General features: G+C 44.9%; 1 protein-coding gene across 7 annotated transcripts in view; it reads left to right on the plus strand.

Moving 5' to 3' along the window:
* The first annotated feature begins 381 nt into the window (after positions 1 to 381).
* The window catches only part of DTWD2 (DTW domain containing 2), a 176,870-nt gene continuing 149,546 nt past the window's right edge, over positions 382 to 27,705 (plus strand). For 2 of the 7 annotated variants that reach the window (XM_069964569.1, XM_069964575.1), the window contains exons 1-3: positions 14,957 to 15,055; positions 16,560 to 16,614; positions 25,001 to 25,345. In XM_069964569.1, coding sequence (XP_069820670.1) covers positions 14,977 to 15,055; positions 16,560 to 16,614; positions 25,001 to 25,345 — 479 coding nt within the window. In that variant the 5' untranslated portion in view covers positions 14,957 to 14,976. Of the gene's footprint in view, positions 457 to 14,956; positions 15,056 to 16,118; positions 16,154 to 16,559; positions 16,615 to 18,962; positions 19,012 to 22,626; positions 22,730 to 25,000; positions 25,346 to 27,705 lie in introns of those variants that run through there. The other 5 variants (XM_069964574.1, XM_069964573.1, XM_069964572.1 and 2 more) reach the window with 5 other exon arrangements.

Consider the following 27,705-nt stretch of genomic DNA (forward strand, 5'->3'; position numbering starts at 1 on the left):
AACCTCTTCTCCAATTATATAGCTATGCACCCACCGCCCACTCTCATAGAAAGCTCATGGAAGCTGTTGGTCCTAGGTCAAGTCTAGCTTTATTGTGTTAAGCATCAAATAGAATACAACAATGGAATATTGACCTTGAATATAAAGTGTTTAGTTGCCATCTGTTCATATGTATGTTTGAGAACAGGGTGGGCCAGTACTAGGAAGAGCGCTAAATGAATCTTAATTTATAGTCAAGTCTTAAAGAGGTTTTCTCACTTTAAACATTATTATTAGAGATGAACACGTTTTCAGTAAGTTCAGTTTCTCAGACCCATGAATGCTTTGCATTTGACTCCCAGTTGCTGTATCTATGTTTTCCAGGCAACCCTAGGGCTGCATTCATCTTTTCCAGCCACCAGGAGCGTTTGGAGTTTCATGAACCCAACCTTACTGTAAATTTGCTGTGCATAAAAGGTGAAGGTCCACCTCTAAGAGTCTTTTAAAAGTCTACTGACTCATTCTACAGGCCTGATTTACTTGCATGTTTCTGTAAGCAAACACATATCTGGCTCATTCTACATGTAAGCTCCTCTGCATGTGAAGGCGTCTGCAGCTTCAAGATATACTGGTTTTGTGCTACATTCTCTCGATCTCAGTATTTTTGATCTTTTTCTTTTTGTTTCCTTTTTTTTAAAGCAGAGATTAGGGGTGGATTGAAGAAAATCAAGCATTGATGATTCCATTATTCACTCCTAGGGAAAAGAATATGGAGCGCTTTTGTGCAGACAGGAGATCTAAATTGCTGAATCACGACTAGATATTTGCTCACCTACTAGTGTTGTACCAAGGGCACAACACCTTCTAGCTCATTCCGGATCTTATGGATCCTTGCAGATCTTAAACAGTGTGAAATCGGTCGTGGCCTGCGTTCCTCACCAACCGATGGACAGTGCAGGCAATCGATTCCAAAACATGAAAGATCAACTTGGCAGGCGCTGCTTCATGGACTATAAAACAAGATTTATAGCCCATTTCTGGATCGAGAAGACCGGTTGCACATACCTGAGGATGAAGTCTTCTTACCCCAGCAGCAAGTTGTTGTGTTATAAATCTTGTTATACAGTCCACACAGCAGCGCCTACCAAGTTGATTTTTCATGTCTTGGAATGTATCATTCACTTCCAGCTTTTAAAGGCTGTAAAATACTGATCAAATACTGTAATGCAAATGATGCCTAATTAATTAATACAGTGTGTATGTTTAGTCTGGAGGATTTCTTTAAAGCGTTATTGTCATTTAAATTAACTTTTGACAAGTGTCGCAGACATATTAACCCCTTAAGGTCAAAGCCTATTTTCGTTTTTGCGCTTTTGCTTATTCCATTTTAAGTTTAAAAGTCCATAGCGCTTGCATTTTTTCACCTAGAGACGTATATGAGCGCTTATTTTTTGCGAAACCAATTGTACTTTGCAATGACCGGCATTATTTTTCCATAACATATGCTGCGAAACCGGAAAAAAATCATTTGCGCTGTCAAATTGAAAAAAAAACGAATTTGTTTTGATTTCGGGGAGTTTTGCATTTACGCCGTCCGTCCTATGGTAAAACTGACTTGTTATGCATGTTCCTCAAGTCGTTACGATTACTATGATATATAACATGTATAACTTATATTGTATCTGATGGCCTGTAAAAAATTCAAACCATTGTTAACAAATATACGTTCCTTAAAATCGCTCCATTCCCAGGCTTATAGCGCTTTTATCCTTTGGTCTATGGGGCTGTGTGAGGTGTCAGTTTTTGCGCCATGATGTTTACTTTCTATCGGTACCTTGATTGCGCATATACAACTTTTTGATCGTTTTTTATTACATTTTTTCTGGATTTGATGCGACCAAAAATGCGCAATTTTGCACTTTGTAATTTTTTTGCGCTGACGCCGTTTACCGTGCGAGATCAGGAATGTGATTAATTAATAGTTCGGGCGATTACGCGCGCGGCGATACTAAATATGTTTATTTATTTATTAATTTATATTTATAAAATGGGAAAAGGGGGGTGATTTGGACTTTTATTAGGGGAGGGGATTTTTTATTAATAAAAACACTTTTTTACTTTTTGTTTTACATGGACTAGAAGCCACCCTGGGGGGCTTGTATATACATAGCACTGATCTCTCATAGAGATCAATGCTGTGTATATACACAGCAAAGATCCATCAGATCGGTCATAGATTACTATGGCCTGCTGCAGGCCATAGCAATCTATTGCCGAGCCGGGATCAGCGTCATTCTGACGCTGAGGCCTGGCACGGGCAGAAGAACGGATCTCCCCCCCCGCGATCGCATCGCGGGGGGGAGATCCGACCCACTAGACACCAGGGATAGTGTGCATAAAGCACTTCAATGCAGCTGTCAGGTTTGACAGCTGCATTGAAGTGCTTAATTAGCCGGCGCGGCAACGGGACCCGCGCCGGCTAATAGAGGCACTGCCCGGCTGCACGTGTCAGCCGGGATCAGCACCGTATCAGATACGTCATGGGTCGCTAAGGGGCTAAGGAGGAGTCTCAGTGCTAAAACCCCCTCCAATAGATAAATGGCAGTAGCACATGGCAGTGTACTTCACTTCCCGACTGCCTGCATGCTTACCTATTTCAGGAGACAGGCTCCATAGACTTGTAATGGAGCCAGCCTACAGCTGGGTCAGGCGGCCAGCTGGGAAGTACACACTAAGGGCCCTATTACATGGATATGCAAAAGAAGGGTCCGTGGAGTCTCAGTTACGAGTCTCAAAACACGGGAATAGCCAGATATCCCTCCAGGGGAGGGAAGCCTATTGCCAAGGGGGTGCCTCCCAGTGGGGAGATCACCAAACCACCCTGATACGTAGCCCCTTAAGTCCCACTCGGTTGCGAGTATTGGAACATAAATACGGAAATACCAGGGTGGTCCCTTATACATCAAAGTCTAACTCTGTGGCGAGTATTGCAACATGACAAGGGTTTACCAAGGCAGGCATCCATCCACAGGCGATCATTTCAGGGTAGTTACCCCTCATCAGTGTGGAGTAGGATTCTGGCTAACAGGGGCAATGAAAAATAGACCAACAAAACAAAGCAATCGCTGAACTCAGGGAGACCAGCGCCAAAAAAAAAAAAAAAATCAGATGGAGTACTCACTAAAGAGTCTCCACTGATGCATTGCCCCCTATAAATTTAAATATGCAAAAGAAGGGTCCGTGGAGTCTCAGTTACGAGTCTCAAAACACGGGAATAGCCAGATATCCCTCCAGGGGAGGGAAGCCTATTGCCAAGGGGGTGCCTCCCAGTGAGTACTCCATCTGATTTTTTTTTTGTCGCTGGTCTCCCTGAGTTCAGCGATTGCTGTGTTTTGTTGGTCTATTTTTCATTGCCCCTGTTAGCCAGAATTCTACTCCACACTGACGAGGGGCAACTACCCCGAAATGATCGGCTGTGGATGGATGCCTGCCTTGGTAAACCCTTGTCATGTCGCAATACTCGCCACAGAGTTAGACTTTGACGTATAAGGGGCCACCCTGGTATTTCCCTACTTATGTTCCAATACTCACAACCGAGTGGGACTTAAGGGGCTACGTATCAGGGTGGTTTGGTGATCTCCCCACTGGGAGGCACCCCCTTGGCAATAGGCTTCCCTCCCCTGGAGGGATATCTGGCTATTCCCGTGTTTTGAGACTCGTAACTGAGACTCCACAGACCCTTCTTTTGCTTATTTAAATTTATAGGGGGCAATGCGTCAGTGGAGACTCTTTAGTGAGTACTCCATCTGATTTTTTTTTTTTGTCGCTGGTCTCCCTGAGTTCAGCGATTGCTGTGTTTTGTTGGTCTATTTTTCATTGCCCCTGTTAGCCAGAATCCTACTCCACACTGACGAGGGGCAACTACCCCGAAAAGATCGTCTGTGGATGGATGCCTGCCTTGGTAAACCCTTGTCATGTCGCAATACTCACCACAGAGTTTGACTTTGACGTATAAGGGGCCACCCTGGTATTTCCCTATTTATGTTCCAATACTCGCAACCGAGTGGGACTTAAGGGGCTACGTATCAGGGTGGTTTGGTGATCTCCCCACTGGGAGGCACCCCCTTGGCAATAGGCTTCCCTCCCCTGGAGGGATATCTGGCTATTCCCGTGTTTTGAGACTCGTAACTGAGACTCCACGGACCCTTCTTTTGCATATTTAAATTTATAGGGGGCAATGCATCAGTGGAGACTCTTTAGTGAGTACTCCATCTGATTTTTTTTTTGTCGCTGGTCTCCCTGAGTTCAGCGATTGATGTGTTTTGTTGGTCTATTTTTCATTGCCCCTGTTAGCCAGAATCCTACTCTGGATGCCTGCCTTGGTAAACCCTTGTCATGTTGCAATACTCGCCACAGAGTTAGACTTTGACGTATAAGGGGCCACCCTGGTATTTCCCTATTTATGTTTCAATACTCGCAACCGAGTGGGACTTAAGGGGCTACGTATCAGGGTGGTTTGGTGATCCCCACTGGGAGGCACCCCCTATTACACGGAGCAATAATCAGCCGAATTATCCCTCTCTGTACTAGAAACCACAATCAGCCGATGAAACAATCATCGGCTGATCATGTCTTTAGGTCTGGACCTAAAATCATCAACCGCCAACGGAAGGCCCAAGACTAACGATTGAATACACTATTATACATTACCTCTTCACGTTTTAATTGTTTTTATCCTGTTTTTCTGTGCTAAAATAAAGACTGTTCATTATATTTATTTCATTTATTAGGTGTGCTGCATATTTGTGCTTTTCTTTTTTCTCTCTCATTATGTGTTGTAATTCTTGCACAGCAGCACCCTGATATTAGTCATTTAGTGGTGCCCTCCCTACTTACACTATTGTATTAGGCCGCTTAACCAATCACTGGCAGTCCCAGCCAGTGATTGGCTGAGCGTTTGTCAGTTCAGACAGGCCGCTCTGAAGCTGCGGCCGCCTGGAGGCAAGCAGAGGGCAGGAACGGGGAGAGGTAATGTATAACAGTTTAGGGCAATCTATGTGACATGTCAAAAGTCAATTTAAAAGACAGTAAGGCATTAAATAAAGATTGGAACCAGATTTACAGTATGGGTCCTATTACATGGGCCAATGGGGGCCCGATCATAACTGTAAACGAGTGCCGATCTGCTAGATCGGTGCGCGTTTACTGGGCCTATCACACGGCACGATAATCATTTAACACCGATGTCCTTGCAGCCCTGGCTTAAACTGTATACATCACCTGTCCATGCTCTGGGGCTTCTCTTGCGGTCTGCTTCCTCCCTGATCTAGCGCACTGCAGCTTCAGAGCGGCCTGTCTCAGCTGACAGGCCACTCCGCCAATCACTGGCTGTGGTGGTCCTGGCCAGTGATTTGCTAAGCGGCCTGTCTGAGCGCTAAAGCTGCAGCGCGCAGAACACGGGAAGAAGCAGACCGCAAGAGGAGACCTAGACCATGGATATTACGCATAGTGATGCGCGGTTAATGCCCGACGATTATAGCTCCAAACCTATATCAACGATTAGCCGATGATCATTGTCATCGGCTGATCGTTGTCTCTATTACAAGGAGCGATAATCGGCCGGATAGGGCTGATACAGCCAATTATCGTTCCTAGTAATATGGTCCTATGTTGCATACCTAGCTATAATGCATAACTTCAGTATAAATATGTGGGGGGATTAACTAGAAGAGAAAGGTTATACACTGCTTTTATGCAAAAGCCCACCTGTGTCATCCGTGCTGGAAAAATTGTGGATGCCTGAATATGGTGTATTTGAAACAAAGCCATAAGAATGCTTAAAGGAGACGTCCGGCGAAAATTTTTATTTAAGTATTGTATTGCCCCCCAAAAGTTATACAAATCCCTAATATACACTTATTATGGGAAATGCTTATAAAGTGCTTTTTCCCCCCCGCACTTACTACTTCATCAAGGGTTCACTTCCTGGATAAAATGGTGATGTCATGACCCGACTCCCATAGCTGTGTGGGCTGTGGCTGCTGGAGAGGATGATGGCAGAGGGATGCTCGGTGTCCCTCCAGTGCCCTGTGTCCCTCAGTGCCAGGTTTTCCCATAATAAGTGTCAGGGGGACACTGAGGGACACAGGGCACAGGAGGGACACTGAGCATCCCTCTGCCATCGTCCTCTAAAGCAGCCACAGCCCACACAGCTCTGGGAGTTGGGTTGTGACATCACCATTTTATCCAGGAAGGGAAGCCTTGATGCAGTAGTAAGTGCAGGGAAAAAAGCACTTTATAAGCATTTCCCGTAATACGTGTATATTGGTGATTTGTATAACTTTTGGGGGCAATACAATACTTTTCGCAGGGCTTCTCCTTTAAGGGTGCATTGGATTTTTTTTTTACATATGCTTAAAAGAAAACAAAAAATAGTGTCAAGGAAGATTTACTGTATTGTACAGATTTTCAGGGGCCTAGGAAAGTTGGGCAATAACTCCTCCTAATTACATTAGGAAAATGACCTGTTTGCTTGACTATGGTGAAAATGAGTATAAAGCAAATAACCATTACCAGTGCCTAGGTGACCCATCACCAGAATAAAACAGAACCCAATTCTAAATCATAGTTGTATCCTATGTTTTTATGCATATTCGCTGTACTTGTTCAGAAGCTTAGTCTTAAAATAAAAACAATACTAGTTTACAATATAGAAGATAAATGTAATCTCTCCACTATTCACAACAAACACAAGAAAGACAACAGCCCCAAGTTTACAAACAAATATGATCATAGTGGACAGAAAACACAAACAGTGCACAATATGTTTGTACCTAGGCAGAAAGATTGTAGCTATAAGAAATCTTCATGCGTAGTCCAGCTAGCCATACAGTAGCTTTGCTAGAATAACCAGGGGAAAAAGGATTATACACCAAAGATCTTTGTGACACTACCACTTCTCATTAACTCCTATCCTAGTCCAAATACTCAACCTGGTATTCTGTCACAGATATATCAGTCAGTCCTAACCCACTATAACATAGTACACCACAAAAAATAGGTGTATACTTCCATAAAAAAATTCCTGTTTATTAGGGTACAAACACACTGGGCGGATCCGCAGCAGATTCCTCGCTGCGAAGCCCCGCCGCAGCGCACTGATTGGCTGAGCGGGACGTGAAGACGCCGGGAGCCCCGAAGCAAGACGGCGGGGGAGCAGGTGATATATACGCTCCAGCCGGGGGGGTTAGCGGGTTGGGCTGCTGATAAACTTGCAGCGGGATGTCCATCCTGCTGCGAGTTTGTCTGCCCATAGAGTGCAGATCCGCCCAGTGTGTTTGTACCCTTAATGGGATTTTAAAATGTTAAATTAGTTTTTTTAATGTGCACAAAAAAAGACCCAATACTAACATAAAACCATCACAAACAGATATATGGATCAGTAAACAGTAACAATTTCACAACGCCCTTATACATGTAAACAATTGTCGCTAAGATCACAGTTGTAAACAATATATAAGCAGTTCTGCAGTCTCCGGTGATATTTTCTCATGTGTCAGTACAATTAACCCACTGTGCAATATTATATTAAAAAGAGTCTAGTCTTACCCATGGTGACCTGTAAGGAGGATGCCGCCATTGGCAAATAAAAGAGTCTTTGACGGACGGCGGATGCAAAATCCCGTCATGTGAACATAGCCCAAATGTAATCAACTCGTGACTATATACAGGCTTCTTCCTGAACACATACATATTTATTGAGTGGACTGCTGTGCTTTTGTATTCTGCTAAATAAACATTTATGTGCAGGAATTGCTCCAAATAGACCCGCTGCCTGTGTATGTTGTTCTACCAGGATGCCAACATATACTAGATCAACTGGGTAAACCTGTATTTATAGATAGCTGTAACTCTGTATCAGTCCCTGTCTCCAAAGAAGAGGGGGGTCATTGTTATTTTAGTTAGGCCCCCTTTGCACATCTGTTTATTCTGTCCACAAATTTGCGGACCCATTTATTTTTATGGCCCCATACACACACATCTTTACTTGTAAGGATCTGTGTTGGGACAATAATTTGTGCTAAAAAAAAAAATGGGCAAGCCATTGTGAGGCCCGAAATGGTGGCACGAATCACCTATTCTAAATGAAAGGGTTAGTGCTAATGCAGACAGTTATGGGTGCACATTGTTATGTGCATCAAGCCTTAAAGGGGTTATCCAGTGCTACAAAAACATGGCCACTTTCTTCCAGTGACAACACCACTCTTGTCTCCAGTTCAAGTGTGGTTTGCAATTTAGCTCACTCCATTCACTTGAACTGAATTACAAAACCTGCAACCAAACTAGAGATAAGAGTGGGGCTTTCTCTGGAAGAAAGTGGTCATGTTGGAAGTGCTGGATAACCCCCTTTAATCTGTTGTCATTTTGGTTACACTACAATCTGATTTTGAGCAATTTGTGTTATAAATTACTGTTTCAAACTACAAGCTATTTGGTATTTGGTCATCATTTTGTTCAGTATTTTAGGCAAAACCAGGAATGGGTCCAAAACAGAAAACAATGCACTTGTTTACTTTATAGTATATCTATATTATGTAATAATTACTATTATTATCTACTGTATATCATAAAAATCAAAGTCTGTCTGTCTGTCTGTCCTTCTGTCTGTCTGTCTGTCCTCTATAGACTTCCAAACGCCTGAACCGTTTGACCCCAAATTTGGCACACAGATACATTGGGTGCCCGGGAACGTTATAGCGAAGGTCCCGTCCCCGCCAGATGTACAGGAGGGGAGGGGGAGGGGGAAGAGCGGCGCCCCATAGAGATGAATGGGAAAATCTCCTCACTGCACACACAGGTGATATAATTAGCTGCAGCAGACACGGCAGTTGGAGCCTTAGCAACCAATAGGATTACTGCTTTCATTTTGGGCTCGTTCCCACTGAGGAAAGGTAGCGGAATTCCGCGACGGAATTGTCCGCCGCGGAATGCCGTTAGCCTCCCGCTCATAATGGGAGTCTATGGGAGTCGCGCGCTACTGCACTGTCCGCGCTGAAGAATGAACATGTTCATTCTTCAGCGCGGACAGGGCAGGAGCGCGCGCCTCCCATAGACTCCCATTATGAGCGGGAGGCTAACGGCATTCCGCGGCGGACAATTCCGTCGCGGAATTCCGCTACCTTTCCTCAGTGGGAACGAGCCCTTACACAGGGAGCAATGGTTGCTAGGGAAGCTGCCTCACAACATCCACAGTAATAACTGGTAGACCCCCTACTCCATCTATACAGTACATGTATATACAGGACCCCCTACTCCATCTATACAGTACATGTATATACAGGACCCCCTACTCCATCTATACAGTACATGTATATACAGGACCCCCTACTCCATCTATACAGTACATGTATATACAGGGCACCCTACTCCATCTATACAGTACATGTATACAGGACCCCCTACTCCATCCATACAGTACATGTATATACAGGACCCCCTACTCCATCTATACAGTGCATGTATATACAGGAGCCCCTACTCCATCCATACAGTACATGTATATAAAGGACACTACAGGTATACAAAACTGTGACTGGGTAACACCGCCACACCAGACCTGACCAATACCGCCATACTGTGACTGGATAACACCTCCATACCAGACCTGACCAATACCGCCATACTGTGACTGGGTAACACCGCCACACCAGACCTGACCAATACCGCCATACTGTGACTGGATAACACTGCCACACCAGACCTGACCAATACCGCCAAACTGTGACTGGGTAACACTGCCACACCAGACCTGACCAATACCGCCATACTGTGACTGGATAAAACTGCCACACTAGACCTGACCAATACCGCCATACTGTGACTGGATAACACTGCCACACCAGACCTGACCAATACCGCCATACTGTGACTGGATAACACTGCCATACCAGACCTGACCAATACCGCCATACTGTGACTGGATAACACTGTCATATAAGACCTGACCAATACCGCCATACTGTGACTGGATAACACTGCCATACCAGACCTGACCAATACCACCATACTGTGACTGGATAACACTGCCATACCAGACCTGACCAATACCGGCAAACTGTGACTGGGTAACACCGCCACACCAGACCTGACCAATACCGCCATACTGTGACTGGATAACACCGATATACCAGACCTGACCAATACCACCATACCGTGACTGGATAACACCGCCAGACCTGACCAATACTGCCATACTGTGACTGGATAACACTGCTATACCAGACCTGACCAATACCACCATACCGTGACTGGGTAACACTGCCACACCAGACCTGACCAATACCGCCATACTGTGACTGGATAACACCTCCATACCAGACCTGACCAATACCGCCATACTGTGACTGGGTAACACCGCCACACCAGACCTGACCAATACCGCCATACTGTGACTGGATAACACTGCCACACCAGACCTGACCAATACCACCAAACTGTGACTGGGTAACACTGCCACACCAGACCTGACCAATACCGCCATACTGTGACTGGATAACACTGCCACACCAGACCTGACCAATACCGCCATACTGTGACTGGATAACACTGCCATACCAGACCTGACCAATACCGGCAAACTGTGACTGGGTAACACCGCCACACCAGACCTGACCAATACCGCCATACTGTGACTGGATAACACCGCTATACCAGACCTGACCAATACCACCATACCGTGACTGGATAACACCGCCACACCAGACCTGACCAATACCGCCATACTGTGACTGGATAACACCGCCATACCAGACATGACCAATACCGACACACTGTGACTGAATAACACTGCCATACGGGTAAATACAACCCTGCAGGTATACAGGAAACTACAGGTATACAGGACCCCAAAACTATACACTACAGGTGCACGGGACCTCCACAAAACTATATACTACAGGTATACAGGACCCCAAACTTTACACTACAGGTATACAGGACCCCAAAACTATATACTACAGGTATACAGGACCTCCACCAACTGTATACTACAGGTATACAGGACCTCAAACTATACACTACAGGTATACAGGACCCCAAAACTATACACTACAGGTATACAGGACCTACACCAACTCTATAATACAGGTATACAGCACCTTCACCAACTCTATACTAAAAGTATACAGGACCCCAAATATACTACAGGTATACAGGAACTCTACCAGCTATATACTACAGGTATATAGGACCCCAAACTATACACTACAGGTATACAGGACCTCCACCAACTCTATACTATAGTTATACAGGACCCTCAAACTATTGACTACAGGTATACAGGACCCCCGAACTATATACTACAGGTATACAAGACCTCCACCAATTATACACTACAGGTATCCAGAACCCTTAAACTATAAACTACAGGTATACAAGACCTCCACCAACTATACATTACAGGTATACAGCACCAACTATATACTACAGGTATACAGGCCCCCCGAACTATACAGTACAGGTATAGAGGACCTTCACCAACTGTACACTGCAGGTATACAGGACCTCCCTCAACTATACACTACAGGTATACAGCCCCCCCCAAATACACACTACAGGTTTACAGGACCCCCCCAACTATACACTATAGGTATACAGCCCCCCCCCAACTATGCACTACAGATATGCGAGACCCCTAAAAACTATACATTGTGGGTATACAGAACCCCTTCAACTATGCACTACAGGTATACACTAATTCCACTGATTAACTCAGATGAAACAATACCTTTAGCTTGGCCTCCTGGGCACCTTAGAACAAATCTAATTAACACACTGACACTTTATACCCGGGCAGTGCCGGGTACATTTTCTAGTCTATATAATAAAAATCAAAGTCTGTCTGTCTGTCTGTCCTTCTGTCTGTCTGTCCCAAATAGACTTCCAAACGCCTGAACCGTTTGACCCCAAATTTGGCACACAGATACATAGGATGCCCGGGAAGGTTTTAGTGAAGGTCCCGTCCCCGCCAGATGTACAGGAGGGGAGGGGGAGGGGGAAGAGCGGCGCCCCATAGAGATGAATGGGAAAATGTCTTCACTGCAAACACAGGTGATATAATTAGCTGCAAATGACACGGCAGTTGGAGTCTTAGCAACCAATAGAATTACTGCTTTCATTTTCACAGGGAGCAATGGTTGCTAGGGAAGCTGCCTCACAACATCCACAGTAAGGGCGGGTTCACACTAAGGAATTCTCGCGGACAATGTCAGCGGAATTCCGTCAGCTGTCCGCGCGCACGGGCACGCGCTTTTCCGCCGGCTCCATAGACACCATTCTATGGGCCGGCGTATACCGCGATCCGCTAAAAGAAGTGACATGACACTTCTTTCAGCGTATAGCGGAATACGCCGGCCCATAGAATGGTGTCTATGGGGCCGGCGGAAAGGCGCCCAGATGTGCGGGCGGACAGCTGACGGAATTCCGCGGACATTGTCCGCGAGAATTCCTGTAGTGTGAACCCGCTCTAATAGCTGGTAGACCCCCTACTCCATCTATACAGTACATGTATACAGGACCCCCTACTCCATCTATATAGTACATGTATATACAGGGCCCCCTACTCCATCTATACAGTACATGTATACAGGACCCCCTACTCCATCTATACAGTACATGTATATACAGGGCCCCCTACTCCATCTATACAGGACCCCCTACTCCATCTATACAGTCCAGGTATACAGGGCCCCATACTCCATCTATACTGTACATGTATACAGGACCCCCTACTCCATCTATACATTACATGTATATACAGGGCACTACAGGTATACCAAACTGTGACTGGGTAACACTGCCACACCAGACCTGACCAATACCGCCATACTGTGCTGAATAACACTTTCATACCAGACCTGACCAATACCACCATACTGTGACTGGATGACACTGCCACACCAGACCTGACCAATACCGCCATACTGTGACTGGATAACACTGCCATACCACACCTGACCAATACCGCTATACTGTGACTGGATAACACTGCCACACCTGCCCTGACCAATACCACCATACTGTGACTGGATAACACTGCCATACCAGACCTGACCAATACCGCCATACTGTGACTGGATAACACCGCTATACCAGACCTGACCAATACCACCATACTGTGACAGGATAACACTGTCATAACACACCTGACCAATACCACCATACTATGACTGAAAAAAACAGCTATACCAGGCCTGACCAATACCACCATACTATGACTGGAAAAAACTGCTATACCAGACCTGACCAATACCGCCATACTGTAACTGGATAACACTGTCATACCACACCTGACCAATACCGCCATACTGTGACTGGATAACACTGCCATACCAGACATGACCAATACCGACACACTGTGACTGAATAAAACTGCCATACCAGACCTGACCAATACCGCCATACTGTGACTGGATAACACCGCTATACAAGACCTGACCAAAGATTTTCTGGCAAGTCTGAACGGGAGGGTACTGCCTCTCTGCAAGGTGCTACCCTACGCACAAGACCATGGGTGCCTAATGGTAAATACGGCCCTGCAGGTATACAGGACGCTACAGGTATACAGGACCCCAAAACTATACACTACAAGTGCACTGGACCTCCACCAACTATATACTACAGGTATACAGGACCCCAAACTTTACACTACAGGTATACAGGACCCCAAAACTATACACTACAGGTATACAGGACCTCCACCAACTATATACTTCAGGTATACAGGACCTCCACCAACTATATACTACAGGTATACAGGACCCCAAACTATACACTACAGGTATACAGGATCCCAAAACTATACACTACAGGTATACAGGAACTCCACCAACTATATACTACAGGTATATAGGACCCCAAACTATACACTACAGGTATACAGGACCTCAAAACTATACACTACAGGTATACAGGACCTACACCAACTCTAAACTACAGGTATACAGCACCTTCACCAACTTTTTACTACAGGTATACAGGACCCCATAGCTATATACTACAGGTATACAGGAACTCCACCAACTATATACTACAGGTATACAGGACCCAAAACTCTACACTACAGGTATACATGACCCCAAAGCTATATACTACAGGTATAAAAGAAAAGGAAAAAAGGCCCGGCGCCTCGTGTAATACTGACAAATATATAGGATGATTGAGAGATAGAAGGTTGCTCACCTTGTTGCCCCTTGGGCTTTGTGCGTATCACCCCTCACTGTCCGTGGGGGTACTGGGGGTCCTGTGAAAGGTCCGAGGTATGTGGTGGCTAGGATAATGGCTGCTGAAGCTGATGATACCCAAAAACGGGTTACTCCCAAGTGGAGGGGCCCGTGAGGACAAGTATAGGTAAGAGATAAAAATAAAAACGCAGGGGTATTACCAGCGCTGCCAAAATTATCCAAAGATAGCCGGATGTAGTAAGACAATAGGTTTATTCTTAAAAGCACAACTATGACGCGTTTCGGAGACTATTAGGTCTCCTTTCTCAAAAATAAAGTGCATAACAGTAAAGGTACAGGAATCGTTTTAAATGCACGAAAAAGGGCGCCAATCCCGCCCCTAATTAGCATATTTTTTTTTTTTTTCCTTCCCCATCTTTATGGACATAACAATGCAAACAATAGAATAAATATAAATAGCATAAGCTTTATAGGTATAGTAGTACATATGAATTGGAATAATGTAAATATATATATATTTCTCAAAGAGTCCATGAACATGACAGATGATCGCCGCGGTAGTGGTACGGGATAGCCGGCAGGACGCAATGCAGTTCGCTGAAATGTTAGGTCATGTGTTACTCGTTGGCCAATGACGGGCCGGGGGTATGTAAGGTGGCATCCAATCAGAATAGCCGAATAACGGAAAGGGTAACACTGGAGAGCGTCGCCCGTAGAGAGAGCGGGAAGGTTTTAGTGAAGGTCCCGTCCCCGCCAGATGTACAGGAGGGGAGGGGAAGGGGGAAGAGCGGCGCCCCATAGAGATGAATGGAAAAATCTCCTCACTGCACACACAGGTGATATAATTAGCTGCAGCAGACACGGCAGTTGGAGCCTTAGCAACCAATAGGATTACTGCTTTCATTTTCACAGGGAGCAATGGTTGCTAGGGAAGCTGCCTCACAACATCCACAGAAATAACTGGTAGACCCCCTACTCCATCTATACAGTACATGTATATACAGGACCCCCTACTCCATCTATACAGTACATGTATACAGGACCCCCTACTCCATCTATACAGTACATGTATATACAGGACCCCCTACTCCAACTATACAGTACATGTATATACAGGACCCCCTACTCCATCTGTACAGTACATGTATATACAGGACCCCCTACTCCATCTATACAGTACATGTATATACAGGGCCCCCTACTCCATCTATACAGTACATGTATATACAGGACCCCCTACTCCAACTATACAGTACATGTATATACAGGGCACTACAGGTATACCTGCAAGGTGCTACCCTACGCACCAGACCATGGGTGCCTAATGGTAAATATGACCCTGCAGGTATACAGGACACTGACACTTTATACCCGGGCAGCGCCGGGTACATTTTCTAGTACATAATATATAATACTTTCTGTGTTTGTTCCACTGACCAAATAGTGCGTGTGAGTCCAGCCTTATATTGAAGTAAGAAAAAAAATGTTTTTAAATTCCCATCTCCTTATTTATTTTTTCCGTGTGTTAGCTTAGCAACACAGAATGACGTATGACACATAATGACAGACAATTGCAGATACTTCTCTCTTTTAATAGTCTATGGTCAGGAATACTGTAATCACAAGACAGAAACTTGATGCAGAGTCACCATTCCATGGGGGGAAGTTGGGAGCTGTATTGTCAGTAATCTTACCATCAGATACTCTTTTTTTTTTTTTTGGTAAAGTGCGCCCTCTGCTGTTCAATGTATGTTATTGCTGCAGTAAACATTGATGCTTGCCTAGATTTTAATCAATGAATAGGAGTTTCTGGGTCCTAATAAATTTTCATGATAATCTGTGGTCTACAGCACTGTACTCTGTCTCCCTCACCTTCCAAATCATAGCAGATCCACTTCAGGCTGGGGCTTACATCAGGGGACAGGACTGTGAAGGTAATTCTAACCTGTTGCACTATGCTACTGCATTATGGGGATCTGCAGCTCCATCCTGTATGTACAAACTGCTGCTGTTTTTTTCAGGTTTATGCCCTTACTATACATTATATACCACATGCTGATTGTTATACCGTACAGTAACTTATAATATCAAATATTCAGCTGTTTCTTATTGTTTGTTTCATTTGTTTTACCTGTTATTTTTGGGGTTTGGAACCAATTGTCTGCATTTCTATGATTTCTTATGAGAAAATATGCTTTGGTTTAAGAGTGGATTTGGATTACAAGCACGGTCCCGGAACAAATTATGCTCGTAATCCAAGGCACCACTATATATATATATATATATATATATATATTTATATTTATATTTATTTATTTATTTTTTCTATTATCTGCCTAGGTCCCCAATTCTCATATCATAGAAAAAGATTTATCAACGAGCTAGGAAAAGATAGGTAAGGGTCCTGGGAAAGCTGGGTAACAAATCCTTTTCGATAGAAACAACTGTATATCTAGATAAATACTCCTTGCTTGCAAATTTGCCTTTCAGGAACCAAGGAAAGCTGGTCACTACCACCATCTTACAGAGAGTGTGTATTGTTTCACAAGACTTGAAATCCATTATGTTTTCCCAGGCAATACTGACATTCAGGGACCTGGGAAAGTAGGGTTACACTATCTGTAGGCCTGCACTGCACACCATAATGAGTGGAAACTAACAAAGTTGCACCATTATAAGGCGCACACAAGTTTTGATAGTGAGAGACATCAGCCGGTCCCCTGCCAGAGACCGAACAAAGGAGGTATTTCTTTGGCTGGCAGATGTCCAGCTTTATGACAATATGCGTTAAGACTCCCATCTCCCACACAAAATGAATGCAACATTTAGGAACATTGGAAGAACATAAAGTAAAGACACAACACATGATAATCAGATGTCGAATTGTCAAAAATTTATTTAAAATCACATGACACAGATATAAAACAGCAGACCCCCGACAAAGAGGCGTCCCTCAGGAAAATCACCCTGTGGAGGAAACCTTGAGAGAGCCATGGCTAGAGAGTTGCCCCTCCCCTGGGCTTAGAGAGTTATACTAATGCTGTATAGCATAGTTTAAAAATTCGTACAAGTTACCTGATATACCAAAAACAACATACCAAAAATAGACTATAAATTTACTACACAGGATGGGAGAGAGATCTGGCTATGATATCTGTCACCTTATTAAAGGGGAAGTGCGGGCTCATACTTTTTTTTTTTTTTTTTCGCAAAAGAGAAGGGGGGAAGGTTGGCTGAACAACATGCACCTACTCGACTGGCTCCAGAGCTGGGGTCCGCTGTCCTCTGCTCTGGTTCCGGGCTGGGGAGTGGGGGCCTGGGTTGTGACGTGTCCAGCAGACCCCAACGCTGGAGCCGGGGAGGTAGGTGCACCCCCTTCATTCTCCTGCCTATCCATCATCACACTACCACCCCTTCATCCTTCTGCCCCACCATCATTATACTACTACCCCTTCATCCTGCTGCCCCTCTATCATCATACTACTTCCCCCTCCATCCTCCTGCCCCAATCATCTTCATGCTACTACCCCTTCATCATCATACTACTACCCATTTATCATCCTCCTGCCCCTAAATCATACTACTACCCCTTTCATCCCCCTGCTCCTCCATCATCATACTACTACCCCTTCATCCTCCTGCCCCTCCATCTTCAAGCTACTACCCCGTCATTCTTCTGACCCTTCATCATGATCATACTACTACCCCTTCATCATCCTCCTGACCCTACATTATACTACTACCCCTTCATCGTCCTTCTCCTCTATCATCATACTGCTACCCTTTCATCCTCCTGCTCCTCCATCATCATACTACTAACCCCTTCATCCTTCTTCACCTCCACAATCATACTACTACCCCTTCATCATCCTCCTGACCCTACATTATACTACTACCCCTTCATCCTCCTTCTCCTCTATCATCATACTACTACCCCTTCATCCTCCTGCTCCTCCATCATCATACTACTACCCCTTCATCCTCCTTCACCTCCACAATCATACTACTACCCCTTCATCCTCCTGCCCCTCCATTATATTACCACCCCTTCATCATCATACTACTACCCCTTTATCCTCACACTACTACCCCCTTCATCCTCCTACACCTCCATCATCATACAATTACCCCCTTCATCATCCTCCTGCCCCTTCATCAACATACCTCCACCCCCTTTATCTGTAATTAAAACAAAAAAGCTATACTCATCTGTATGGTTTCTCTAGTGCCCCAGCGACTCCTCTCCTTGCTCTGCATGAGTGATGTTACTCATGTCGGCTGCTGGGAGGAGAGCGGCCCCTTGTGGCTGGAGGCAGATACAGACAGCAACCACAAGAGATACTGTCACAGGAGCACAGCAGGAGCTTATGGTTCCCTGCGGTGTCAGTTCACTGTTAGCTATAAGCAGTGATAAGTGCTTATAGATAAAGGTGGGGGGAGAGGGCGGGGCTTCCAAGGACATGGTTTTGCCAGAATTGTGTCCTCAAAATAGGGACAGTCCCAGCAAAACCGTGACTGTTGGCAACTATGGGGTAGAAGAGAGTAAAGTAGTCAAGTCAAGGTCCTCTTGCACAGCCAAGATGGCACTGCTCTAGGCAGCGTGCCTTTCTTTTATGGAACTTTCTTTATGACATAAGTGATTGTCCTCACAGTTCACAGTTGCTATGGTGACTAAAGGTACCCACAGTGAGCTGACATATTAACTCTTTAATGACTGATGACAAGCTTCACTGCAAAGGTTATTGAACACACTTGTGACCAAGCAAGCAGCAGAACACTAAAGATTACCTAGGTAGTTGTAGATATGATATACTGGCCCTGTAACCAGCACATACCTCCCAACTTTTTGGACACCAAAGAGGGATTTGCTACACTACCATAACACAACCTGCACACATCCTATATCATCTCTGTAACTGTGAGCAGGGCCGGACTGGGACATGAAATCAGCCCTGGTACTCAAACCTCAGCAGCCCACATATAACATATTCTCCCCGATATATTTAAGATAGCAGTGTACTAGACATTCTGTAGTGAATTCTTCTTCAATTGACCATGTTCCTCACTATTTAAATATGTGAACGCCCATCAAGACAAAAAAAATGCCCATATAGAATAGCCCCCCTTTGTTATATGCCCATATAGAATAACCCCCCTTTGTTATATGCTCATATAGAATAACCCCCCTTTGTTATATGCCCATATAGAATAGCCCCCCTTTGTTATATGCCGATATAGAATAACCCCCCTTTGTTATATGCCCATATAGAATAACCCCCCTTTGTTATATGCCCATATAGAATAACCCCCCTTTGTTATATGCCCATATAGAATAGCCCCTCCTCCCCCCCCCATTGAACATCCCCATAAAGATTCAACAACATACAATGTGCAGCACCTTTGTTGAAAAGAAAACATAATTACCTGTCTCATCGATCCCCCGCAGCAGCGTCTTCTTCCTTTTCCTGCTCCCAGTGGCGTCTTCTGCTCTGCCGTCCTGGTTCCTCTGTGGCGCATCCAGAAAGTGACATCAGCCGGCAGGAGTGGGCTGTAACAGACGTGCTGCACGTCTGCTACACAAAGGGGCAGAACGGCCCTTTAGTGTTGGCAGAGCAGCCGTGTGAATAGCGCAGCGGACACTGTAATCGCTGAGCACCTTTGCATTGCAAAAATTAAAAGGAGCTGGTAAATCCTGCAAGAATAGTTAGCATTCTGAGGAAAATCCTGCAGTGCATATCACCTTGTGTGGTTTGGCTGGCAATTCCAGTATTTCCAATACTGCTACACCATGACAACTGCGATTACCACCATACTGTTACTGAATAAAATCCTATACTATACTAAGACCACTATCTCACTATAAAGTGAATATATATTGGTATATAGCAACTCTGCAGAGGCTCTGAAGGCCATATAAATGAGGACAGTGAACTTACATCCAGTGACTTACAGGTGATGTCTTCTCTGATCACAATCTTTCACTTTTCATTTTCTTTCCTATCTTGCCTGGGACACAATTCTGCAGAATCTGCCAGAAAAAACATATTAGGTTCCTTGGTTCAGGACATATAGTATTAAGCCTTCTCTGTGCCCCCATATAATTTAGGTCCTCCCAGGGCCCCATTTAGTAGTTAGGCTCCTCTGTGCCCCTGTATAGTAGTCAGGTCCCCTCTGTGGCACCAGGGTAATTAGGTCTCCTTTGTGCCACAATACAGTATTAAGGCCCCTTCTGTGCATCTGTTATGACTGAACCTGTTTGGACTTTGGTGCGGTCCTTGGTTCATAAGATACAACCGAGCTCATGCTTTTCACAGTGAATTTGCTCTTGTTCTGTGTTTTGTTTCTGAGCTCAGCCTATTCTTCCTGCTCTGTTAATTGTTTTCTCTGCCCCACCCGTCTTTTTCCTGCTGAGTTCTTTTTGGCCACTTTACGGTTAACTTTGTTTTGCTTTAGTGATTGACAGCTGGTTTCTCCATTCACCCTTACTACTTCTGTTCCATGAGTGGTCCAATCACCTTCTGGACTGGGTTCCTGGTCTCCTATAAATGGTATCAGTGTCTGCCTATACCTTGTTGGCTATTGAGTCTATCTCCCCCCTAGCAAGCTCAGCTCCTACTGCGATTTTCTTATGTGTTTCCTTTGGCTTATCTTTCCCCTCCACCTGTACCCTGACTATCCCGATTTCCTACCTGTCCTGACCTTTTGAATTTGTAACTGACTATTCTCTGGCTCTCATTTTTGGACCTTTACTGCTTGATAGTTGTGACTTTGGCCCGTTTGACTATCCCTACTTGTTTGTCTATTCTGCCTGCGTTCTGTCTGTTTGCACATATCCTAAGTTAGGGACGACCGCCCATCTGTCTGCAGCCGCCTAAGACTAATAGTGGCAAGTAGATAACAACAGTGGGCGGGGACAAGTGCAAGGTCCACAATTTGTGTCTTCCCTGACCGAGTGATACCACTAATTCTTAAAGCGCCTCTGTACCCACAATCTGACCCTCCCCAAACCGCTTGTACCTTCGGATAGCTGCTTTTAATCCAAGATCTGTCCTGGGGTCCGTTCGTCAGGTGATGCAGTTATTGCCCTAAAAAACAACTTTAAAACTTGCAGCCCCGTGTCCAACGGGAGTATCTGTGCCCTAACTTTACACCACCCCTCCATCCCTCCTCCCCACCCTCTTCATCATTAGGAATGCCCCTGGAACAGTTTCTCCTGTCTGAACATTGCCCAGGTGCCTTAACAATCCAGCCCATGTGCCGTGCTTACACAGCTAACGAATAGTGGGCAATCTGCCTGGAGCATTCCTAATGATGAGGAGGGTGGGGAGGAGGGACAGAGAGGTTGTGCCAGACTAATGCATACACAATCTAAGCCACGCCTGTTGGGCACGGAGCTGCCAGTTTAAAAGTTGTTTCTTAGGACAATAGCTGCATCACCTGCCGAACAGACCCCAGGACAGATCTTGGATTAAAAGCAGCTATCCGAAGGTACAAGCAGTTTGGGGGGGGGGGGGGGGCAGATTGTGGGTACAGAATCGCTTTAACAGCATCTATACAGTAGTAACCCCCCCCCCCCCCTTGTCCCAATATAGTGAATGGTCCCTCTGTGCCCCCGCATGGTAGTGGGGTTCCCTGTGCATCTATACAAGTATGTAGGCCTCCAGTAGATAGCATCTCCATGTAGGAATCCTCCTGCAGGTAGTCTCCCATTAAATGGTATCTCCCTATATGCAGTGCCCTCCCCCAGTAGTTAGCCCTATGATATTAAATGGTATCTCCCTATATGCAGTGCCCTCCCCCAGTAGTTAGCCCCCTGGGCCCTAGTGGTAAGGCCCCACCAGTAAATAGCACACCCATGCTAATCCACCCAAGCACCCCCCTTTTGTGTAATATATATAGTTTTTTTTTAAGAAGCACCCATACTCATCTGGCTTCCAAGCACTCCGGTGCTGACATAGGCACTGCCATTACCAACATGGATGTGTGAGTTGCTCTATAACTCATCCAGCCCAATGTAGTCCCTATAAGCAGGCTGGTTACACATAGCTAAGGGTGGCTATGCATATATACACACACACACACACATATATATTATATGCATCTAGCTGTACACAGTGTACTATAATATACATGCACACATATATTATGTATGTTTCTTGGCAGATAAATAAAATCACGTTTTCTAAATACATAACCTGCAATTGTTAAGTTTATGTCCACATATAAGTGCAATATCAGCAAGTAATTCGTGTAATACAGAGACATTTCCACCAGGTATTATAAACATGAACATGGTGTGATAAGCAGAAAACTGCTGCACTCAGATGTAATGATGCAGGGGCTCGCAGCTATGACAAGCAATGCCTTTTAGGTTTGTCCTAATAGGGTTCCTGTAGTTTGGAGGCAGTAAGAAGTCACGTGCTCAGGGAGCGCTGGAACGCAGGAAATTAAGGGTACGGCGAGAGACAGGAGACAGATGAGTGCAGCGCTGTGAGCATTGCCGAGCCCGTGTGAGTGTATGCTGGGCTCAGCTGTACTCCCTTTACCGCTATCCTATAGGAGAGCAGCGCTTATATCCGATAACAGTCATCGCATAGAAGGGGTCTCCCACCACGTGGTCCGCGGCTGTACTGCTGCTGTGAGCGGCATCTATACAGCTGCAGCCTGCGGTGTGGAAGGGACCGAGCATGCAGGGATAGTGCACTCCTGTCTTGTAGAGCAATTCCCTGAGAGGCTGCTAATAAAGAGTGACTGTCACCAGTTCCCTGCAGTTGCCATGTTAGCAGACAGGGGGCAGACTCACACATGGGTTCTGTACACTTTTTTCCTCCTGTATCAGTTTTTTCTTGTTTTAGCATAGAGAGAGAGAGAGGTGTGGCTGTTAAAGAGCACCTGTCATTACAAAACCTGAGTGTTCACACCCTGATCAACAGAATGAGGTGCAGCACCGTCCGCTCCCCGCTCTGTCACTCACTAAATACATGTCCCATAGACTTACAGTATGAGGCTGTCTTATCACTGGACCGTACTGAGCGCAGACCTCTCCTCTTACAATAAGTCAGAGTCTGAAAACATGGACCTGGACCAATCAAAGCTTCTGACTTGTCTTTCTGACACGTCCAAAGTTTTTTGTGTTGGCAGTGACACTTTAATGCCTTATCGCTTCTCCTGTCACTTGTACCTGTCGTTTGTAAAAAAATTTTGATATGTCATAAAGACCTGTCAAAAGTTCTGATCGGTCCGGGTCTAAGTGTTCAGACCGAGCGGGAAAACGAGCCAGGAGAAGGCACACTGCCGCTCGTCCTTTTCCTACTCTGTGTAAGGAAATAGAGTCTGCCTCCATTATGAGCCCAAGTCTTTTTTTTTTCTTTTTCTAACAGAACAGGGAGCGGACGGGCTGCAATACGGTCCTCTCCTGCTCCATCTCATCAGTACAGGTCTGAATACTCAGACCCGGACCGATCTGAATTTTTTACGTGTCTCTATGTCATATCACAAGTTTTTACAAATGACAGGTACAGAAATATATATATATATATTTTTTTTACATATCACACACTGATCTCCAGATCTGCTGCTATGCCCTTCACTGCCCGATTGGCTGCTTAAAGGGAACCTGTCACCCCCCGTGCCGGGGTGACAGGCTCCCGACCCCCCGCGCGCGCTGAGAGATGAGTCCAACGCTCATAGAGAATGACGGAGCGCTGGACTCTCCTGTCATTCTCTATGGGTGTTGGATTCATCTCTCAGCGCGTGCTCCGGGCTGCAGCGGCTGAGATCTTCATCACCCGACCACCTCCAGAAGCGGGACCTGGCGGGATTAGGTGAGTATAGGGAGCTCTAACGGGGGTCGGGAGCCTGGAGCCTGTCACCCCGGCACGGGGGGTGACAGGTTCCCTTTAATCTGACTTCAGGTATGAGGGCCTGGGCTGTACTTTACATCTATAAAGCCCATATCCTGCAATGATTTATGGAGTGGCATCACGCCTCTACTGGCTATATCTAGTGATCAGTGGGGTTCCTCAGTGGATACTGACCAATTAAAAGGTCACTGTAATTATAACTTTTAAATTAAAATCTAAACAGTAGATAGGATATGAATTTTACAATTTACAAACATTTTTTTTTTTTAAACAAAGCTATACTTATCTGCCATCCAGGTCCGGTCTCCTGAAGGCAGCTTTTTAGTCTTTAGCTGGTTGAGAAACAGAGACTAAGCGCAGGAAATCCCGGTCTGTACAGAGAGTCACAGCTCAATGTGTCCATCAATCACATCACTGCCTGCTCTGTCAGGGTGGGTTCACACTGAGGAATTCTCACGGATAAATTCTGCGGAATTTTGTTGCCTGTACGCGCGCACGGACACGCACCCTTCCGCCGGCTCCATAGACACCATTCTATGGGCCGGCTGATTTCGCTATCTGCCGAAAGAATTGACGTGTCAATTCATGTTCCATACTGTACTCTTGCTGTTGGGGACCCTACCCTGCATAATGTAATGATAAAAGAACTGAAATCTGGGAGACAGACGAGTGTCATACATGACTTTTTAAGGCAATCAAAACATGTTCCATGTTGACTGAATTTGGCAACTGATTTTAACAATCCAAAATAATTTTAGGAAATTAGATAAACTAGGAGCCTTACAGTGACACATCTGTGACACCAGCTGTGCGGTAGAGACTGGGTGCTGTGGTACAGCCCATTTTTATGATGTACTGTTTAATGAAATAAATCCATTCTGTGATATATTTATGGTTTCTTTCTTTCTTTCTTTCCAGGGAACAGTATCTAAATGATATAATGGATGCTGATGCTGTGTATAGCAGTGAAGATTGGGCCCATGAGAACCTTGTCAGAGCCCCTGTCTCGTCTCATTGTCATCAGTCTTGTACTAGTGCACTTGGTAGCCCCCTCCTCCATGACTCCAGCCAGGACATTGCATCTCAGGAACAGTCATCGGAACTTAATGAAACAGAAATTTCTAGTTTGACAATGGAAAATGTATTTGGTGATTTGTACAATGTTGATGAGACGTTATCAGACGATGAAGGAGGTTTTAGAGGTTTGTGTTCCCTTCCTGTGGAGAACCGTGTTGTCGGGAGAGCCCTGTGTGCACGCTGCAGGTAAGAGTCCTTCATACACCCCAGAAGTCACATACCTGCTAGCTGAAACATAGACATGAGTGAAACTACAGTAAGTTTAGGTTTATTCATACATGTTTAGACTGTCTGAGAAGGTATACCTTCCTAATAGAGAGGGGTTGTAGCCACATCAGGCAGCTATTGGACATTACATGTGAGTGTAGTTTTACCTACAAGTGATGCTCACAACTAGAGATGAGCGAATCTCTCATCTAAACAAAGCAAAGCCCTTCATTTGATCAGTGCTCCGCTCATCATGCCACTGGCCTTTCAGCTCTGCTCCGCTCCCTGCTGCTCTCCCCAGGATGCTGGGGAAAAGCTGGATCCAATTCTGGGAAACTCCACCCAGTTTCCCAGGATTGGATCCAGATTCTCCCCGACACTCAAGGAGCAGCATTTAAAGGCTGGTGGCCTGATCAAATAAAAAGAAGTGCTTTGCTTTGTTTGGATGAGCGATTCGCTAATCTCTACTCACAACGTACACCTGCCCCCTCTTGTTTTGGAAGATATGCCTCAGAGGGAGGAAGGAGAGCGCTACTTGCCAGATAACCCCTTTACTTCAAAGGGTCTGTTAGAGGTCTGGTTTTTTTTGTGGAGCCTCAGAGTCACTTTGAGGAACTGTTCATTATCAAATCAAATGGTCACCCATAACCAGTTCTTCTTATGCTCTTAAAAAAATAGATTTTATTTTCTTTGGAACCGCCTGGTGTTTGATCTTTTTCATATTATAGTGGTTACTAGAGAATGAAGAATTATAGCATATGATTAAACTGGGCAAATCAACTTTGAATCTGTTCACTTCATGAGTGGGTGTTATCACCTACTGAGAATTATATTCTTTAATATATTATTTATAGGAATGGCATCTGTATAACTGAAACCCAATACAGCTGCTACAGACGGTCAATGAGATTTTCTCTATAATGGTGATTGCAACAGTCGTTAAGTCATCTATGAATTTGTCTTGTTGCAGTTTTCCGATTACAGCACTTGATGTTTTATAGTGGAGCGCTCTCTCACACTGTTCACATGTATTATTGAACACCTGCACCTGCTTCTATACAAAACATGAGGTTAACATTCTATAATTCATTGATGGGGGAATAATGTGTTGGTCCTATTGAATGTGTTGCCCATTATATACATTGAGACAATTTTGAAAGCCTATAGAATTGTGAACATTTCCCTATCTTACCTATATGTGTGTGTGTGTGTGTGTGTGTGTGTGTGTGTGTGTGTGTGTGTGTGTATATATATATATATATATTTTTTTTTTTTTTAAAGGAATATTAAACAGAAAATGCTTGTACAGTAAAAGATTCCAGCTACTTCTGACATAATCTTCTCCTTCTCTTTGATCTTATTTTGTCTTAAAGGGAATCAGTCACCAGCATGGAGGTTATAAAACCTCTAGCAGTGCACAGTAGATTTGTTATTATGTTTCCTACCATATCTAATAGTTCTGGGAAGTGAGAACAGTAGATGCAGTAAAAAAAGGATTTTTAATCTTCCGCATGGGGTAAGCAAATCAAGGCAGACACTGCGGCTCTCTGTCTGTGATTGTGCCCTGTGGGGGTGATTTACAGGCAAAGAGGACAGGTCTCAATGATTGGATAGTAGATAAGTGTTATAAAGGGGTACTCCAGCCCTTTAGGCAGGGCCGTATTTACCACTAGGCACCCGTGGTCCGGTGCCTTGGGCAGCACCAGGGAGCAGGGGGAAGAAAATAACTTTTTTTTGTTTTTTATTTTTTTTAGTCTCCCACCTCCTGGTCAGACTTGCCAGTAAATCTGGTGACTTTTTGAGGGGGGAGGTATGATCAGGTCTGGTGTGGCAGTGGCGCCTGGAGCTATTACGTATCAATCTACCAATCCTGTGGTGAGAATTCCTTTATACAATATGCAGACTATTCTAATTATTCATTTAATGTGGAAATTTATGTTTTAAGCAGTTAAAAACTATGAAAATGCAATTCAGACAATATTTCTACATGTAGAGAAATGCATGTGGTCGAAATCACTCTCCCTGTCGCTCCCCAAGATGGGGCGTCTTCAGGTATAGTGCCTAGGGCAGCAGCAGCTGTTAATACGGCCCTGCCTTTAGGGATATGTAACCCAGCCCCTTTAACAGCCCTCAGCCCCTGGCTCGGAGCTATGAGTGCACGGCAGCACTGATTGGCTGTTGGGGACCGACAGGAGTCGAGAGCCTCACTGCAGCCGCGGCTCCAAGCAGGTAATGTATGCTCCGGGCCGGGGGCTGCGGGTGGCGGAGGTTAAAGGGGCCAGGTCACATATCCGCAGTGGAATGAAAATACTTCTCCGGATATGTAACCCCATAGACTT

This window comes from Dendropsophus ebraccatus, chromosome 3 (genome assembly GCF_027789765.1).
Source record: "Dendropsophus ebraccatus isolate aDenEbr1 chromosome 3, aDenEbr1.pat, whole genome shotgun sequence".
Taxonomy (NCBI): Eukaryota; Metazoa; Chordata; class Amphibia; order Anura; family Hylidae; genus Dendropsophus; species Dendropsophus ebraccatus.